At 40.2% G+C, this 21,328-nt stretch overlaps 1 protein-coding gene across 13 annotated transcripts in view; it reads left to right on the plus strand.

Annotated features, from left to right (window-relative positions):
- TRPM3 (transient receptor potential cation channel subfamily M member 3) overlaps positions 1-21,328 on the plus strand; it is a 671,125-nt gene that overhangs the window by 418,173 nt on the left and 231,624 nt on the right. For all 13 annotated transcript variants that reach the window (XM_060199695.1, XM_060199701.1, XM_060199705.1 and 10 more), the window contains one exon: positions 14,493-14,616. In XM_060199695.1, the coding sequence (XP_060055678.1) occupies positions 14,493-14,616 (124 nt within the window). The remainder of the gene's footprint in view (positions 1-14,492; positions 14,617-21,328) is intronic.

Below are 21,328 nucleotides of genomic sequence, written 5' to 3' on the forward strand. Positions count from 1 at the left end.
CTATTACTAGCACCATCTCAATCTGCCTTCCTTCCATTCATTAGACAACCCAACAGAATTCTCTCATTCTCTCTCTCTTCCCCCCCCCCCTCACACACACACACATGCCCACGCACACGCCGGTGCACGCCCAATAGGCTGACATCAGCCATGGCCAGTGCACCGCTATGTTCCATCGCTGGGGAGCCAGAGACGACCCAAACTGCCCCTGCGGCTACAGACAGACTATGACCCACATAGTCAACGACTGCCACCTCTCCAGATTCAAAGGAGGTCTCGAAACTTTACATCAGGCTCAACCTGACACTGTTGACTGGCTACGGAAGAAGGGCAAAGAAGCATTTGGGCGTTAGCTGGAGATGAGCAAGTACATTTCAGAAATTCTCCCTGAAGTCCTAAAATTGAACCTCTCTTATGTCAAGAAATTATAAGGGCTTTAAAATCCACAACTGCATTTAAGACTTATTTGAGCATGACACAAATAATAAATGTTCCGGTATTTAATCCCTCTGCCCTGGAGAAAGTAAATTCTGAACCAGTAAACTTTGTAGCTGGTGGTGGTGTGGATTAATATCTCACCAGCACAACGTTAATATAAAACCATGTTTGCAAAGGCTTTACCTCAGAGTTCCCATGCAGCAGCTCTCTGATGTCAATTATAGACCATGGGATTTATTAAAACTAACAGTGGTGAGCTACTGCTGTAAAAACTACCACCAAAACCTTACAAGCAGTCCCATATACATTAAAACTAGGCAGCCATCATGTAGTGTTCTGAATTATGACACCAAGAGAAAAATTTTAAATGTAGCTAGCTGCCTAATACTTAGAAAATGGTCCATTTTCTACCAACACTGTGAAGCACATCAGTATTTATTTTATTTATATTAGTGATTTAATAGTGGTTTGCAAGACTATAAGTTTATTACAGGTAGAGACCCACACCACCCACCTACCACTACAGTTCTGTGACCTACTTCCCAAAGTAACCACCACAGTTCTCACAAAGTCTTTGGTCACTTTTTTTTGGGGGGAGGAGAAGCTCATGTGTTTCAATGCCCCTGTAGTCCAGATGTAAACAGCACCATCTAGTAGTTGCCTTTCGCTTCCTTATTTCACAATCACCTGTGCATCAGCTTTTAAATTATACAATGATATGACCCTTTGCACACAGGCACCATGAAAAAAGCATAAAGCTCTCTATTGTGGGAGTTGGCCTGAGGGACATACTAAGCAGTGGCCTATGGATGACTTACTTACAAACTATAGTTTGTAACTAATCCTTCAGTGAACATGCACAAAGGTAGAGAAAACTGCATACATGCCAGCATTTCATGAAGTAGGGAGGGCATGTGGTTAGAAGAAGTACTTGAAGGTTAGAAGAAGGACCTAGTGGAGGTTGTATTGTTATGTGGAAAACTGAGAAATGTTATGTATGTACAAACTATTGTATTTACTGGCAACTATAAAACACTAATCCCCCAAAAAAGGAAATAGAAAAAAAAAAAAGAAAAGAAAACTAAAAAAAAGGAGTACTTTGATAAGCTAAGGGAATTTTTGGAATTATACTTCCCTGCATCCACACTTCTGACCCATTTCATAGGAGCATACTGAAGGAATTTAAAGTATTATTGTCAAGGAAACAGAGAGAGAGAGAGAGATTGCCCATAGGATCATTCCATTTCCTGCAGCACCATGAAAGTAAGTTTTGTTTTTACTATATTTATTTTCAATAGAGACAGAGAGAAAATGAGAGGTGAGCAGGAGTGGCAGGGAGAGAGAGAGAGACGCCTGCAGCACTGCTTGAACTCAGGTCTTTTGCACTGTAATGTGTGCACTCAACCAGCTGTGCCATGAAGTCAATTTCTATACTCTACCAATAAGCTATCTCCTCAGTCATGGAACTATTTTGAAGTTCCTACATGATCTGAACACTTCATTTCTTAAGCCATATAATGTAGTTGTGGTTATCATCTCCACTTTGTAAAGGAAACTGAAGACAGAAAACTCAGGAAATGTGCACTCAGTGGTCAGATTGTGTAGACTGGGTCTGGATACAGAGGCTCTTGGCCTCTGCTGCCTCGTATCATGGTGAGAGACCCAGTCACTTCAGACTTGCTTTTTCCAGGCTGAGTTTATATAATCAGTTCTTCCAAGCATCTTCTTCCTCTTCTCTCACATACAGGTAAATGGCTCTAAGTAAATAAAATGGGGCCACATTTGAAGTACGTTTGAAGCAGAGGTGTAGTGTCTTTTGCCTGTTTGAGGAACCTACACATCTCAGACCATCTCTGCTTCTGCCATCTGTGGAGGCCTTACCACAATACCAGGTTTTCCCTGGCTACATGCAATATTTGTTAATGGTGTTTCACTTGGACTGAATTAACTTAGAAGGTGTGTTTTCCTTACAATTTTGGCAGCAAAGAAACGAGCTGGCCATGTAGCAGTCCCTGTGGTCTTTGTCAATGCTTTAACTTCTGCCTTTGGGAACATTCATAACCAAACATAAAGCAATGGAAAGAAACTGCAGAGAGACAGTAAACTCTGGACAGAGTGGTGGTGTACCTGGTAGAGTGAAAACTTTACCAAGTGCAAAGACCAAGGTTCAAGCCTCAACTCCGCACCTACAGAGGGGACTGCTTCATGAGTAGTGAAGCAGTGCTACAAGTGACTCTCTTTCTCTTATTGCCTTCCCCTTCCCTCATAATTATCTCTGTCCTATCAAATAAAATAAAATAGAAAGAAAAAGTGAAAAGAAAAAAATGGGTAAAAATACACTGTGAATACACACACACACACACACACACACACACTCACTCACTCATGCATTACTTCCCACTGTAAATTAGACCTGACATTTTCACAGGGTTACAGAGATAGTCATAAGCATAATAATAAGCACATTGTATGATGTAACTGATGTGGGGGAACTTAAAGAGGGCTCATGAGAAGTGTTTGTCTCCAGCTCTTTGATGAGAAGGGAGCATATACCTAATGGAATACACAGTCTAATTGCCCAAGGAGAATTCTGTAGTCCAATCAGAATTTTCTTAGATTGGTGTGTCATTATAAGATGCCACCTATAAGTGTGAGGTTCAGAATTTGAGCCCAAGTATTGCAAATGCTAAATCTCTTTCAGTAAGTATTGAAGAAAAAAAAAAGTTTCAGGAAGAAGCTGGAGAGAGACAGCATAATAATGGTTCTGCAAAAAGACTTTCATGCCTGAGGCCCTAGATTCAATCCCATCACCACCATAAGCTATAGCTGAGCAGGGATGTGACTTCAAACATAATAATAAATAACTTAAAAATTTTTTGAGACAAAGAAGGAAAAAGTTTGAGGTCTCAGGAGATGGCTTACCTGGTAAAGTACACATTTTGCCATATGCTAGGACCTGGGTTTGAGACCCTGGCTACTGGGTACACATGCACAGGGAAAGCTTCATAAGCAGTGGAACCATGCTTTGGTATCTCTCTCTTCTTCTCTGTCTCTCACTCTGTCTCTGAACTTCTAGCATAAAAAAAGGAGGGGAAGCTGCACTCAGTAGAGTGCACATGCTACCAGCCATAATGACTCAGGTTCACACCCATGGTCCCCACCTGTAAGGTAGAAGCTTCACAAGTGGGGAAGCAGTGCTACAGATTCTCTCTCTCTCTCTCTCTCTCTCTCTCTCTCTCTGTCTCTCACACACACACACGCACACACACACATACACGGTACCACCTGGAGTGGTAGAGTCATTATGCAGGTACCAAGTTCCAGTTATAATCCTGATGTCGAAAAACATCTTATCATATAATACTTACTGTATGCCAGGAACCTGGTAGGTATTTCTGAAAATAAATTTTCCCCATATACATGAACTTTAAATAGATTCTGTCCTGGGGCTTGGTGGTGGTACACCTGGTTGAGTATATATGTTACAATGTGCAAGCCCCCACCCTGGCAGGGGGAAAGTTTTGCAAGTAGTGAAGCAGTGCTGCAGGGGTCTCTCTATCACCCCCTCCCCTCTCAATTTCTGGCTGTTTCTATCAAATAAATAAACAAAGATAATAAAAAGATAAATAAAGATATTCTGTCCCTATTGAATGGATTAGGAGATGAAGGTTTATAGAGATAGAATAAGCTTTCTCAAGTCCTCCAATAATAAAGGATCTGGATTCCCAGGGCATCACTTTCACAGAACCTTAATTATTCCATTCCTTCTAACACAGAAGAATGCACACAAAAAAATGACTTTGCCCCTCCCATGCATGACATAAAACCAGCTGAAATAATAGTAATGTAATTTGAGATGATTGCTGTGTGATATAATTACTGTCAAAATATATGTGTGTGATATAATTAACTGTCAAAACCACTAAGATCCATTTCAGGGAATTATCTTGATAGCCCCAAGTTTTCAAAGTCTTTGTATAGCTGTTGAGCATTTTTATAAACATGACATTGCCTCTAAGCATTATGGGAAAATGTGTGATTAAAAACAACGAAGTGAGTCAAGAGGAAGAAATAGCCTCCAGAAGTGGAACCCAATACAGACTTTAGAAGTGGGTGTTCAATGACTCAGACTGTGGAACTTCTGGTAAAGTCACACACACTACAGTGTTTAAGGACCCAGATTCAAGCCCTATGTCTCCACTTGTGAAAGGAAGCTTCGCCCCTACCCTCACAATTTCTCTGTCCTATAAAATAAAATAAAATAAAATAAAATAAAATAAAATAAAATAAAATAGAAAGAAAGGAAAAGGGGGGGAAGAATGAGTAAAAACACACAGATGAACTAAATACACACACACACACACACACACACACACATACACATATACCACTTTCCACTATAGATTAGAACTGACATTTTCACAAAGTTACAGAGATAGTAAGAAGCATAATAATAAGGTGAAGCAGTGCTGCAGATATCTCACTCTCCCACTTCCCTCTCAATGTTTCTCTGTGTCTCTATCAAAAATAAAATACTAAAAACACAAATAAAATTTAGTCATTTAAAAGAGAATTGAGTGGTCCGGGAGGTGGCACAATGGATAAAGCATTGGACTCTCAAGCATGAGGTCTTGAGTTTGATCCCTGGCAGCATATGTACCAGAATGATGTCTGGTTCTTTCTCTCTCTCTTATATTTCTCATCAATAAATAAAATCTTTTTAAAAATTAAAAAATAAGAGATAATTGCGTGTTCCACTCATTTATAAATACCCTTTGAATTTCAAAACAGAGATCAGTAATATTTCTTGAATACTGAGTATGACTGAAAGAAAAAGAGACCAAGAAAATCAAATTTCTAGGGCAGAAAGTCCTCAAGTAGGAGTGAAACTCTTCTGACACCAAGTAGCGAAGAGAAACAGAGGAGATACTGGTTTAGACCCCACAAAGCAGACCTGCGCTCCCTCAGTTAACCCACAAACACTCTCCAAGGGCCAACATTGAACTGAACATTCCTACATCCTAAAATACAGGCAGAACCAAGACACAACCACTGATTCCACACATTCACTTTCTACTGGAGGAAGAAAGAAATGTTATGATTTCCACACTGTGTAATAATTGTAGGAGTATCTATCAAGCACTCTATGGTAAAAACCAAGAGAGTAAGCAGATAGTCACCAAGGAATCAGAATTTGATCATATCCCAGGAATTTTGAATTTGGAGACAAGGTGCTGAGAATATTTTAGGCAGCAAGTTCAAAGACACAGAGAACTGCAAGTTTCTGCTATGTCTGGGTTCAGTGTCAGAGAAGCAGGAGCAAAGCCTCACTGAGGAGACAGTGACATGCCTGTCTTGTCATATGCAAGGTGTGATGCCATCTTACCAGTGGTAGGAAGTTCTCACAAAGCTTTAAAACAGAATCATCTTTGCTTGGTAGAAGAATCTTTTGTTCAACACTGTGGAGAATGAATTAGAAGGGGTAGAGAAGACACCCCTGACTAGTCTGCTGGTATGGGTTAGACTTGGTGAAGGTTTAAATCATTGTAGAGTGAGAAGGGCATAAGCTTGAATACTGTTTTAGGAGTCTGGGTTCTTTCTTTTTATTATTTTTGTCACGATGAGGGGTTCATCACTCTGGGCCAACTTTTCCCCAGAGATAACTGGTGTGTGTGTGTGTGTGTGTGTGTGTGTGTGTGTGTGTGTGTGTGTGTGTGTAAATGTATATGTGTATTTTATCTGTATACATGTATATGAAAGAAGAGATAAAGACAGAAAAAAGATGCCACAGCACTTGAGCTTCCTTTCTTAAAAATATTTTTTAATATTTTACTTAATCATTTGATAAAGACAAAGAGAAATTGAGAGTGAAAAGGAATATAGTGAGGGAGAGAGAAAGAGAGATGCTTGCAGACCTGCTTCACCACTTGCAAAGCTTCCCCCTGCACATGGGGGACTAAGGGTTTAAACCCAGATCCCTTCATGTGGTAGCATGTGCACTCAACCAGGCAAGCCACTGCATTGCTGCCACTGACACTTTCACCAATACAGTGGAGAAGAGGCTAACAGCAGAGCAGGTGAACTATCCAGATGAACTACTTTGCAAACCCAGAGTTTCTCTTTGCTCTAGTTTTCTGTTAGGAGCTGCCAAATCTGGCCAATGTTGTTTACTGCTTTTCCTCTCCAAATAGATCCTTAAGTGAGATGGCGGCAGCAAGGAAATAACCTCATTTCTTTTTCAGTGTGATCTTAACGTGGCGTTAAAAATGGACACAAGCATATAGACATTTTCCTGAAGATATCCCTTACATATAACATTTTGTGAGGACACTTAAGATTTTCCTCTCACTGGAATTATCCTTGTGAAAGTTCTCTGCAGAACACTCTCATCTTCAACTTGGATCCTTTTCTACCATCATGCACCAGGACCCAGAGGCTTCCCCCATCATCTGCCCCCTTCCTTCCCCAGAGTCCTTTGCTTTGGTGCAGTATGCCATACCCAGTCCCAGTTTCACATTGTATTTTCCCTTAATGGTCTCCCTTCTTAAATTCTACCTGTAAGTGAGACCATATGATAGTTATCCTCTCTTTGACTTACCTCACTCAACATGATTCCTTCAAGTTCCATCTAATAAGAGGTAAAAGAGTGACTTGTTCCACTAACTGACATGATGTATTTCCTGCAATATCTGAGGCTAAGTTATAAGAAGCCTTACAAGTTCTACTCTGGCCTCTTGATACCTCTCTCTCTTGCAAGTTCTACTTAGGCCTCTTGATACCTCTCTCTCCCCCTCTCGCCCTTCCCTCCATCTCCCTCCTCACTTTGAGAGAAAGCAACTGCCATATAAGAAGTCTGTCCACCCCATAAATGACAGGGACAGCAATGACAGTGAGTCCAGACAATGACCAGACCTGAAAGCTAATTTTTTCAACATTCCAGCATAGGGAACGGACAACATGTAGAGATGCAATGAAGCCCAGACGTACAGCTCTGGTGAAGCCATTCCAGCTCACCTAGTTGAGGCTCCAAACAAAATGAAGCCCTCTTCTATGCTCTGCCTGAATTTCTAACAGAGAAAATCATCAACACAGTAAACAAATGTTGCACATCATGAATTGGGGGGACTTCTCACCTATTAAAAGCTTCCCCCTTGAGGGTAGGACTAAAGATCAGTCACATATCTCTTCCTCAGTATATTTGGAGCAGAGTAGGTACCACTGCTATTTCCTGAATGAATGGATGAATAAATGAAGAGATTTACTGGTATCTGCATGGAGTATTTGCAAGGTTCCACTGGAATTAAATCTTCTTGTTTTGATTAAATGTTTTATTACTATCAGGGTTATTTCTGGGGCTTGGCACTGGCACTATGATTCACTGTTTTCTGTGGCCATTTTTTCTATTTTATTGCATAGATAGAATAGAGAAAGATTAAGAGGGGAGAAGGAATTAGAGAGGGAGTGAGACAGAGAGACAACTGCAGAACTGCTTCATGACTGGTCAAGCATCTCCCTTGTAGATGGAGAACCAGGGCTCAAACCTGAGTCCTTGCATATGATAATGTGTACACTCACTCTGGTGCATCACCACCTGGCCCCAAGAATTGAACATTTGAACTCTACTAAGTTCCAAAGATATTGGTGGAGTCAGACCTTTCTGAAGTGGACAGGTTATTTTTCCAGGGAAGAACTCTGGAACTCAACTTGCCTTAGCCACTGATTGTGCTCTTCCTCTCCCACAAAACACTGGGTCCCAAAAGCCCTTTGAGCCTCCTACTATCTCCCCCATTTGAAATCTTGATCTGCTGAAACAGATCAGTGTAGTGGCTGCTCACAATAAGAGCAAGCAAGAGGCATGAGATAACTGTCTTTTACTAAAAGCTAATACTTACCTAGGATTTCCTAGGGGTCAGGTACTTTTCTAAACCCTGCAAAGACTACAGATTAGCACAAGTCTATGTAATAAGTAACTACAACCTAATTTGACATGTGCAAGAAATATCAGTACACAGAAAGAGTAAAAAGCTTGCCCAAGATTGTATATCAAATACAATGACAGCTCATCTCCAGCCATCCTGACCCTGGGAACCTTGATCTTTTGTTCTCAATGCTCTCCCACCTCCTGGGAAAGGATCATGCTGTTACCATGACCCCAGTGCAAAGTTGTTTGGAAGGAAACAGTAACTTTAACTAAAATAGAGGGAAGGTAAGGGACAGAAGGAGGAAAAAAATTAGCATTCTCTGTGGCCCTAGGCAAGGCATGTGACTTTTTGTGACCTTATTCTTATAGTTAGTACTTTGGTTTGGCATCTAGCAAATGATAGAATTTCAATTTTCTATAGAGCCTTCAAGGTTTCATGGGAAATCATGCTTTTATAAGTACCTAATTGTGACATGATTAACACTTTTAAATCGCACAAGAAATGGCCTTGTGCTATATCTGAATAAACTAATAGAGAGTATCTGGGGGAGGGGGACATAAGAAAAACAATACATTCTTTGAAAGCCTAAGTCTAGTTGAGTCCCACTGAATTCTGTTTTCTTAAATCTAAGATCAAAACTCTGATGTTACAGATAATTAAATTCCTCCTGAGAGTGCTGTGTACATGTGGGCTATATTAGTAGCTCTGCAACAGAATATTAATAGACAACTGGGAAGTTGTAATGACTACACTAAGCACTGAATGAACACTGACCTATTTCAAAGAACTCTGTGACTTATCTAAAAGCTCAAGATCACAAGTACAGGGAGTCGGGCTGTAGCGCAGCGGGTTAAGCGCAGGTGGCGCAAAGCACAAGGACCGGCAAAAGGATCCCGGTTCGAACCCCGGCTCCCCACCTGCAGGGGAGTCGCTTCGCAGGTGGTGAAGCAGGTCTGCAGGTGTCTATCTTTCTCTCCTCCTCTCTGTATTCCCCTCCTCTCTCCATTTCTCTCTGTCCTATCCAACAACGACAACAACAATAATAACTACAACAATAAAACAAGGGCAACAAAAAGGAATAAATAAATAAAATAAATATTAAAAAAAAAAAAGATCACAAGTACAGCACTAAAACAGAGACAGAAATTCCATACTATACAATTGTCCCCACTTTTGTAACTATACACCCTAAAGCAGAAAACAAAAAATAACACTGGTACATGTGGTTCCACAGATTAACACTTCCCATAAATAGATCACTTCATCAGAGATCTGACTATAAACTAAAATTATACATTATACTTATAAGCATGTTTTGACATCAAGAAATATTCATTTTCTAGTCTAGTACTATGAAAAAATCTAAAAGAAGATGTCTATTTTGCCAATAATTAAAATCTCAAAGTTGAACATCTTAAATCATTCCAGATTTGCATAGAAAAAGAGATAAGAAAACAATAATTTTAAGAAAGTAAGCTTCCAAACATCTTAAAGCATGTGGCAACAAAACAAGAAAGGAACTCTGGAGAAGAGATAAAGCTTATATGCCAAATTAAAATAAATTTTTAAAAAAAGCCAATCAGAGATATATGAAAAACTAGAGACTAAATCAATATTCTAAATGTGTTTTGCTATTATTCTAATTTCCCTTTTATATTCTCCAAGCTTGTCTAATGTCCCTCAGATAATCTCTATATCTGAGGAGACCAATACATTTAAATTCCCACCACTTGTGCAGTGGACAAAGGAACAGAAAGATCTATCTATAGATGACAAAAAAGAAGAGCAGACTGTCAGGGGAAAGCTTGTAGCCTGTCTCTACTACAGAAAGGAATATCTATAAGCTTCTCTCACAGTGTTATAAAGATCAAATTAAGGGGAGTCCAGCAGTAGTGCAGCGGGTTAAGCACATGTGGTGCAAAGTGAGGGGACCAGCATGGGGATCCCGGTTCAAGCCCCCTGCTCCCCACCTGCAGGAGAGTAACTTCACAAGCAGTGAAGCAGGTCTGCAGATGTCTATCTTTCTCCCCCCCTCTCTGACTTCTCCTCCTCTTTCCATTTCTCTCTGTCCTATATGGCAACGGCAACGTTAATAACAACAACAATAATAACTATAACAATAAAAACCAAGGGCAACAAAACAAGGGAATAAATAAATAAATATTAAGATCAAATTAAGTGATCTATTTTTAGAATGTTACTAAACAATCTGGAAAATGTATAGATCCCAATATGTTGTTTTGCCAAAAGAGAGAACTTTGCAAATGTTGGGGAAATGCCAGAGGTAAATGTATTTAAAAAATTATTTTTCCCTCTTGGTGTGATTCAGAGAATGTGACAAGAGCTAACTGGAGTGGCATTCCAAGTTGAATGTGTAAAACTAAGGGGGAACCAAGCCATATCACCTGAAACCATCTGTGCCGTTAGTGACAAGACCGAATATTTTGGAAAACACCATTCTACTTCTAGAATAAAAAAAAAAAAAACTCAAATGCTGTGGTTCTTGCTCTTAAATTACTTATCCAAAAGCACAATTTCATTCAAATTTGGGATTAAAAAAAAAGTCTAAGGTTCTTAGTGTCTTTCCACTTTACTAACCATTAAAGCCCAATTAGCTAAGGCACACTGAATGCAAGTGACAGATTCTTCAACAGTGAATGACCTTAGGAAATAGGGACTTACAATACAACCATTATAGAAAATTAGCAATGAAAAAGCTTGGAGTTTATCAGAATTAACCACCTGAGATGAATGATTGGATCTACCTAGTGGTTAATCAGGGAAGTATTTTCTGTTGTTAATCATCTGTGACATGAATGTATGCTTGATGTTGCCAAATTCTCTAGGGCACATCCATTAAACTGTTGAATAGATGCAACTTCATGTTGTGATTCTTTGAGGAAACTCATTGGTGAAACATATGTCATGTCATTCTCCAGCTGAAAGCCTTTGATGGGCTAGGACACAGCTTAGTGGATCCACTGTCTGCCTCGCCCTGAGCACCACACAGAAGGACCATGGGCAGCACCAAAGGGAACTCCATAGATGATGGAATGGCCCTTTGTTCTCACCCTAAATATAACAAATAAAACTGATTGGGCTGGTGAAGTTGCCCAGTGGTATTACATTTGCCTGAGGTCTTTGGCTCATTAGTTAGTACTACATCAAAAATGTGTTTTCAAAAGTAGAGCCTTCAATGATTTTTTTCTAACCTGGGAGATAAAACCTCTAACATGATTTCTCAAATCCTACATGACCTTGTATCCACCTTCTCACCCTTTTTGCAGCTCCTTCTTACTTCTCTCTTTCCCTTTTTCTCTCTATACTATAGCCATCTGAATTTTGGTTTTGTTCAAACGAGAACTGTTTATGCTGTCTTGTCTTCCAAGAATGCTCTCCACCCACAAATGCTTATTCGTTATTCAAGTCTCCGAATAAGAGAGGGAGAGGGAGAGAGTTGAGAGCACTGATCAGCTCTAGTTGATGGTGGTGCAGGATATAGAACCTGGGGCCTTAGTCTCAGGCATGAAAATCTTTTGTATAACCACTATGCTTCTCCCTAGTCCAGACCCATTTACTCTGATTCTATGCTATGCTATGCTATGCTATGCTATGCTATGCTATGCTATGCTATGCTATGCTATGCTATGCTATCCTATCCTATCCTATCCTATCCTATCCTATCCTATCCTATCCTATCCTATCCTATCCTATCCTATCCTATCCTATCCTATCCTATCCTATCCTATCCTATCCTGGAACCAGAGCCTTGTTCATATGCAATTTCATCACACAAGTGGCCACAATGATGGAGGAAGGAAGTTTGCCTTGCATGGGGTGTCATAAAAGCAGTGTGGGCAGGGGGTCAGGAGAATCAGGTTCTGCTATGAGTTTAACCACTCATTCACTAAATGTTCCTAAGCATCTGAATTTTAAGACAGCCTTCTGTTTTCAGTTGTATCCTCGCTATGAGATTTCGACCATGCTTTAATACTGGAAATAAGAGGCACTGACACTTTCACTGTGGAAGCCAATTTTAAACTGTAAAATACGAGCTAAAGTATGGTAGTTTGGGCATTGTCCCAGAGAGCAGTTTCATTGCCCTGATTTTGGAAAGGACCTATTAATAGTAAAGTGATTTTTCTTTCCATGCTGTCTGGATGCTAGTAGAGACAGCTCAGCGTTCACCTGACAAGTTAGAGAGGAGTCAAAATTTTGTTGATAATGGTTCACGTGCAAAAGATAATGGCACTGACTAGATCTGCTTGCTATTACTCTTTCTTCTATCATGTGAAAGCTATCTTTTAATAAAGTAGTGAGAGACCTCCTGACAAGTCTGATATGCAACTGTGCAAAAAAAATTGGCCATAAATAATGTGCAAAGTATAATTTGAGAGGAAATAGAAGTTCTGTCCTCCCCTTTGATGCTCAGAAACCCATTACTGAGATAGAATCTTTCCATAATTAGAGTTCAAATTTAAAGTTGAAATCTGCATTTCGTACAGATGAGTAACAGCAAAAGTTTAGCAGGATGCAAATTACTAACCAAAGTTTCTGTTGAAGAAGACAATGGATACACACAATACTAAGGAAGTGAGAGTGGGAAGCTGAGAGATAGCTCACCTGGTAAAGCACACACTTTACTTTGCACAAAGATCTGGGTTTGAGCCCCCAGCCACCAGATGGGAACACCATGCAGAGGAGAAGTTTAACAAGCAGTGGAGCAGTGTTGTGGTGTCTCTCCTTCAGTTTCTCCCTTTCTGTACCTCACCCTCTATCTAAAAATCAAGAGAAAAAAAAAGAATCTATCATAGGAATATATAGGAGGTGGTGCCACACCCAGTAGAGCTACCATGCTACCAAGCCCTGGTTGCCATTTACAGGGTGAAGCTTCATGAGCGGGGAAGCAGTACTGCGGTGTCTCTCAGTCTCTCCCCTTTCTCCCTCTGTCTGTCTCATCTCTATTAAAAAATAAATTTTTAGAAATGACCACCAGGAATAGTGGAGTCCTATAGTCACTGAACCCCAGCACTGATGAAAGGAAGATAGAAAGAAAGAAAGAAAGAAAAGAAGGGAGGAAAGGAGGAATAGAAAAAGGAAGGAGAAAAAGGGAGTTCATTGGGAGTGGTGGAATTGTGCAGACTTAAAGCCTGAGCAAAAATCTGGCAGGGGGGGATTGGCGGTAGTGCAGCAGTTAAGCGCACATGGTATGAAAGGGAGGGATGGGTGTAAAGACCAGTCTAAGTATCCCGGTTTGAGCCGCCGGCTCCCCACCTGCAGAGGGATCGCTTCACAGGCAGTGAAGCAGGCCTACAGATGTCTTTCTCTCCCCCTTTCTGTCTTCCCCTCCTCTTGATTTCTCTCTGTCCTATTCAACAACAACAGCAATGGCAGGAATAATAATAATAATGACAAGAACAAGGACAACAAAATGGGAAAAATGACCTCCAGGAGCAGTGGGCTCTAATGCAGGCAGCAAGCCCCAGTAATAATACTAGAGGCAAAAAAAAGAAAAAAATCCTGGAGGCAAAATATATATTTAAAAGGAAAGCAAGACTAAAAAGAAGAAAAACAACAAAAATATTAAATTGCTCTTTCATTTTACTTTTTTAGATTATGAGACATTAATATGGATTTTAAATGCACTTTAGTTTTATTTTTTTATATTTATTTATTTATTTATTTATTTTCCCTTTTGTTGCCCTTGTTGTTTTTTATTGTTGTTGTAGTTATTGTAGTTGTTATTGATATTGTCATTGTTGGATAGGACAGAGAGAAATGAAGAGAGGAGGGGAAAGAGAGGGGGAAAGAAAGATAGACACCTGTAGACCTGCTTCACCACCTGTGAAGTGACTCCCCTGCAGGTGAGGAGCCAGGGGCTGGAACCCGGATCCTTAGGCTGGTCCTTACACTTCGCACCACATGCGCTTAAACTGCTCTTAAATGCACTTTTGTAAATGGTTAGACTATGATAACTACATTGTAAAAAAAAAATCCAGGGTGGGAATAACTCCCATGTATAGTAAATCTTTCCTCAGAATGTTTTCTTCTGTACAGTACTATATATTTACCAGAAATGTGTACATAGAAGGAGCTGGAATGAGCTGATTTGGCCATTGCTTTTACTTGCAGGCTTATAAATGAATCCTTGAGGGACCAGCTTCTGGTGACCATTCAGAAGACTTTCACTTACACTCGAACCCAGGCTCAGCACTTGTTCATCATCCTCATGGAGTGCATGAAGAAGAAGGAATTGGTATGCACCGTGCTTCCCTGGGGCTGCCGGGGCTGCTCCCTATACCCTTTGTCTGTCTGACCATGTTTTAACCTGAACCAACGGTCGTCACACTCACAATCTTCCTTGGGCTCCAATGGCTCCTGTAGTTATCTCCTCCAGTAACTAAGATGTCTCCTTTCTTGCCTGGATTTAATCAAGTGTCCACAGTAGGGTTTTAGCATCATTTTCTTTGGAAGCTCACCCAAATGGGTCTGCCTCCACTAAATGAGTAAGAGAAAGTTGGTTTCCCCCTACAGATAGGAAGTGGGGGCTTGAACCTGGGTCCTTGCACGTGGTAATATGTACACTCTACCAGATGCATCACTGCCCACCCCTGCCAGATTCTTTTCTGAGTGCCCTCCAGTATCTATTGATAAATGTCCTCTACTGGGAAAAAGTAACTTACAAACATGACATGGGGCAACTGAGCAGTAGCGTAGCTGGTTAAGCGCACATGGTACAAAGCATAAGGACCAACCTAAGGATCCCGGTTCAATCCCCTGGCTCTCCACCTGCAGAGGTGTCGCTTCCCAGGCAGTGAAGCAGGTCTCAGATGTCTGTCTTTCTCTCCCTGTCTCTGTCTTCCCCTCCTCTCTCCTTTTCTCTCTGTCCTATCCAACAATAATAAGACTAACAATAATAATACTAACAGCAACAATAAAAAACAAAGGCAACAAAAGGAGAAAAAGATTAATAAAAAAGACAGCATGGATGTGGTCTTCATTTTGTGTCATCAGAAATTCCGAAGTTCAAAGTTATTAAGAATGAACTGGAATCAAAAATGCCTGAATGGACCTAATATAGTGGCTCTACACAAGGGCCTTCAAGCCTGAGGTAGCAGAACTTCAGGTTCAAACCCCAGTCTCACCAGAAACCAAAGGTTCACCCCTCTGGTAAAAAAGAAGAAAAGAAAAAAGACTTTGGGTACTGGGGGATGGTGCACTGGGTTAAGCACACATAATACTAAGTGCAAAGATCCCAATTCAGGACCCTAGTTCCCTACCTGCAGGGTGAGGTCACTTCACAAGAGGTGAAGCAGGTCTGCAAGTATCTATCTCTCTCCCTCCTTTTCTAACCCTGCTGCAAAAAAAAAAAAAAAAAAAAAAGGGCAGCTTTGTGTGAGCAATTTATGGTAGGAAATAGGATGAACTCCTACTGAAGGCTATGGGATTATAATCTTAAACTGTAAATCACTCACATTTCCACATCTGAGCAGAAACCATATAGAAGAGTTTAGAAATCATGATTGGGGGCCGGGTAGTGGTGCAACTGGTTGAGTGCACACATAACCATGCATAAGGATCCAGGTTCGATCCCCAGCTCCCCACCTGCAGAAGGGAAGTTTCATGAGTGGTGAAATAAGTCTGCAGATGTCTGTCTCTCTCCCTCTATATCTCCTCCTCTCCACTCAGTTTATTTGATATTTCCTATCAAATAAAAGAGGAAGAAAGAAGAAAGAAAAAAAATGAACACTGAGCGCAGTGAATTCAAATGCCAGCACTGAGACCTAGCAATAACTCTTATGGCAATAAATAAATAAGATATAATTAAATCATTTCCATTTTTGAGGGATTACTTTGGTTCATGGACAGTACTCAGTAGGGGCTTTACAAAGGAGATGGCAAGAGGCAGATATTAAGTTTTGAATTTTTTTTCCTCCAGGGTTATTGCTGGTGCTCAGTGCCTGCACTATAAATCCACTGCTCCTAGAGGCTATTATATATATTGATAGGACAGAGAGGAATTGAAAGATTAGAAGATAGAGAGGGAGAAATAAAAATAGACACCTGCAGCCCTGCTTCACCACTTGTGAAGCGACCCCCTGCAAGTGGGGACCCAGGGACTTCTTATTTGTGGTACTTGTATTTGTAACTCTCTTGTGGTTCTTATCATTCATAAGTCAAGTTATTATGCATATCCCTAGCTTTCCCTGTCAGCTCTGAAGAGCAGAATGCGTGTCTTGTCTCATTATTCTGTATTTCCCATTCTAACCCATCCTTAATTATTCAAAGCATAGCATATACATAGCAGACACTCAATAAATCTCTGCTTAATGGATGAATGAGTGCATAAACAAATTCAGATGAAGCGACTTTAGTGAGGAGGGATACATATTCATAAATGGCCTTAAAATCTCCATGAACGAAGCAGTATGACTCCTCAGGGAGTGATAGGTTCAGTTTATAGACTTTGATTTCATTCAGATCCATCTGATTAAGTCCCTAGGTCTATAGTAGGAATTCCAGTGTGGTGGGTGACTTGAGAAAGCTCCAGATGCATATAAATCTGGATTCCAATTCTGCTCTCATCACTCAAGTGATGAGACCCTCAGCCTTAAAGAGAATGACAGTGCCTGCTGGTAGGATAGCTCACTTGGATAATGTGCCTGCTTTGTTATGGGCACAACCAGGTTCAAACCCAGCCCCTACCACAATGAAAGCAGGTTTGAAGTGGTTTATTTATCTCCCTCTCTCTGAATCTCTCTATCTAACTTAAAAATAAAAAATCAGAAAGTGGAGGCGGGGAGGTGAGCTCTAGCACACTGGTTAAGCACATATAGTATGAAGCACAAGGACTGGAACAAATATCCTGGTTCACGCCTCTGGTTCCCCACCTGCAGAAGGGTCCCTTCACAAGTGGTGAAGCAGGTCTGCAGATCTCTCCACCCCCCTCGCTTTCTCCCTCCCTCTCCATTGTCTATCTTCCCCTCCCCTTTCAGTTTCTCTCTGTCCTACCCAAAAAATTTAAAAAATGGTCACATGGGGCAATGGCCAAGCCCCAGCGATAACCCTATAGGGGAAAAAAAAATTCAGAGACTGGGTGATAATGCACCTGGTTGAGCACACATCTTACCATGACCAAGGGTCTAAGTTCAAACCCCATTCTCTTCCTGCAGGGGAAGGCTTCATGAGTGGGGAAGCAGGACTACAAGGCTCTCTCTTTCTCCCCTATCTCCAAACCCCTTTCAATTTCAATCTTGAGAAATTAATGATCAATTTAAATTGATAAAATAAAAAATCAAATGAAGAGTACTTTTTTCAAAGATTTTAAAAATTCCTGTGGTCTGGAATCTGCCATTTGGAGGGCTTATTCCTTGCTGGTCCACATAATGGTTGATTTAATCATAATGAGCCAAATATCATGATACCAGATCAAGACATGTCTGCAGGCTTTGTATGCCCTATATTTCTATCCTACCAAGGCCAGAGAGTTCCCAGAGGTTATTCGCACAGCTCCCTATCCTCTGATCAACAGTCACAGCCTCCAGAGCAGGTGAGTCACTCCAGGCCACTGGGAATGACAAGACAGGGATATCTGTACCTCATGGGTGAGCATTTATAGAGATCCAACTCTGCTACCTTCCAAGACAAGAAACTTTATTTCAATTATAAACATATAAAGTACATACTAATGTTCCATCATATACTTCTTACCCCATTTGAGAAGCTAAGGGGCTAACTATTCTTTCATAGATACATTAAACTCAAGCAAGCATGGCTTCTACGCAAAGAAGTCTCCTTGAATTCTGCATATAGGCATTCCATATATAGAAAGGACCACAAAGTACAATATGTCCTTTAATTCAGAAAGTAGATGTTTTTCATTCTCATAATGGCATTCCATGGACAGGAGAAGTTAGCATTACCTAGCAGGTTAGAGTCATAGTGTCAAGCGCAAGATATTCCTAAGGATATCAGGAGATCACACAACCTGGACTGCTGGGAGAACCAACCCACTCAGTATATTTATGAACACTTGCACATCTGCAGCCACAAGAGAACACTCATCACCTCTGAGGACCAGTACAGTTATCCAACAGGTGGCAGCAGATACAGCTTGGACTATGAGCACAGGTGTCCACTCTCATCCATCTATTTTTTATTTTTTTATTTTTTTATTCATCAGTCACAGCTGAAATTGTCACAGAGGTACCATTAGAATTCAGGGACCTGCCACCCCCAATGTCAAGTCCTACTTTCCCTCCTAGATCATCTTATCATACAGAGAAGAGGAAACATCTGTGCAACTTGTGATAGAAGAGTAGGGTTTCTTCGTTTTTTATGGAACTACTTTTTTTATTATTGCCACAAGGATTATCATTGGGGTTCCAAGCTGGCACTACAAATCCTCCACTACCAGGGACCATTCTTTTCTTTGTTTCTTTCTTTGCTTCTTCCTTTGCACCTTCCTTCCTCCCTTCATTCTCTTCTTCCCTTCTTCCCTTCTACTTGACAGTACAGAAGAGAAATTGGGGAAAGAGGGATAGGGAGCTAGAAAGATAGACACCTGCAGCCCTGTTTCACCATTTTTGAAATTTCCCCCCCTGCAGGTGGGGACCAGGGGTTTGAATCCAGCTCCTTGTGCATGGCAAGATGTGTACTCAACAACTGGGTCCCAGGACAAGTCTCTCTCTACTTAATACCGGTGGTGACCTAGAAAGCACAGTAAACCTGGGGTGGTGGTGGGGATCCTCTTAGACCTGAGCAAGGACTAACAGTTGCAAAGTATAGTTATGTGTCAAATTAAGAAAACAATTTTCCATAAAATAATATTTGGGATTAAAGAGAGAGAGAGAGAATGTGCTTTGTGAAAGATGCTGAATTTTACCTACTGCCTTCTAAGCTTGAGAATCTCCTCCATCTCTTTTAAGTAAAAATCTGGCATCTTGAATGACATGATGATGCTACAGAAGTATTTTTCCATTAAAAATGTTTTCCAAATTATCTTCTCTACACACAATAGGTTATGGGTTCACTTCTAGAAGTTCTTAAACTTTTAGGTGCTTAGAATAACATTGCCCAGGACTGGGAAGACACTGTAATGGTTATGCAAAAGACATTTTATTATTATTATTATTTTATTTATAAAATGAAAACATTGACAAGACCATAGGATAAAAGGGGTACATTTCCACACATTGCCCACCCCCAGAGCTCCATATCCAATCCCCTCCCTTGATAGCTTCCCTGTTCTTTTATGCCTGAGACTCTTAAGGTCCCAGGTTTAATCCCATAAGCCAAAATTGAGCCCTGCTCAGTCTCTTTCTCCAAGTCTCTTTCTCTCTGTATCACTCTCATAAAAAAACGTGGTCCAGGAGGTGGCACAGTGGATAAAGCATTGGATTCTCAACCATGAGGTCTTGAGTTCAATCCCTGGCAGCACATGTACCAGAGTGATATCTTATTCTTTCTCTTTCTGTCCATCTTTCTCATGAACAAATAAATAAATAAATTATTTTTAAAAAGAATAGCATTGTTCTGTGCACAAAGATATGATGTAAATTTTGGAGTCAGTTTCTTGACTTCAAATTCTGGTTTGCACTCATTTATTACATGGCAGTGAGCAAGTCATTTAAGACTTAGATACCTTGTCTCCCCTCTCTGCAAAACTGGGATAAAGTTAGTATTTATATTATAAGGCAAATGATAAGGATTAAATGAGTTGAGTACATGTGGAAAAGGCTGTCATTTGTATTTTTATGTTTAGGAGGTCAGTTTGATTTATAGATGTATTAGAATAATTATTACAAAGCACAAATATTATCTCTAAATAAATTAGTTTCAAGAGGTATCATTTTGAAAAGACAGATCTCACCATCGTTTTGCTGTATAAACATGACATAAAGATAAAGACAGTACAAAAATAACCATAGGCCAGAATGTGCTGGACTTCAGAATGAAGTCTGGGTTCCTTCGACTAGCATCCAAGGTCTCAGGATCCAACCCCAGCTGGCCTTTTCAACCTCAACCCCTGGTATTTTTGCTTTAGTTCTTAATAGTGCAGTGTAACCAAATCATATTTTCCTTGAGAAAAAAATTACCATGAACTATGTACCTTTGTCTGGTTATACAAGATCTTTAATACCCCCTCAAACATTAGAGGTACTAGGTCCTACAAGCCCTGAGATGGATTCTCCACCCCTCGTCTGTAATCTATTTGAAAATAGGAGTTTTTGTGTTTCAAATAGAAATACATGAGTTATCATTTTCCCTTACTTCCATAGAGCAAGACTCATTAGCTTAATGTCCCAGAAGAACTGATAGTTTTCAGGGAGGAATTCTACAGGACTCCTGGGGATCTATGCAAGATGTTGTATATATAAGTATGTCATTGGGAGAATGCATGCAATTTTTCAATTTTGCTCATTTTATAGAATTAAGAACCACTATATTATAAGAGTCCAGCCCCATGACCTCAGCTAAGTTAGCATCATATGTAACATTGTCATATACTCCATTCCTCTCTAATCCTCTGAGAACTACAACTGACTTAAGTATTTAGGCCTTGTGCAGTTTTTAAATGTGCACACCTCCACATTTCTCATTAACAGTTCTGTACCAGTCATCTTTTCCAGATTACACAGACAGCCACACATTTCAGGAAGGCAGCAGCTTATGAATAGATTATGATCCCCAAAACCAATGACAATTACAACCTAGAACCTTTTTTCTCTAAAGCAACTTCAATAACATAACAAAATTCTGGTTTGATACAGACTTAGAAAGAAAAAGATAAGAAATTTTGTAGAATAAGAACTCACTCTTTGGGACAAGCCAATTCTGGGCAAAATGGTGACTATATTTTAGTAACTGTTCACACCTTCTCTGTAGCATAGCTTATAGAGTTCCTCTCAAAACTTCTTTGAAAACCCTACCAGGATTTCATCTTTTTCCACCAATACTACCTATAT

The sequence above is a fragment of the Erinaceus europaeus genome, chromosome 10 (genome assembly GCF_950295315.1).
Source record: "Erinaceus europaeus chromosome 10, mEriEur2.1, whole genome shotgun sequence".
In the NCBI taxonomy this organism is placed as follows: Eukaryota; Metazoa; Chordata; class Mammalia; order Eulipotyphla; family Erinaceidae; genus Erinaceus; species Erinaceus europaeus.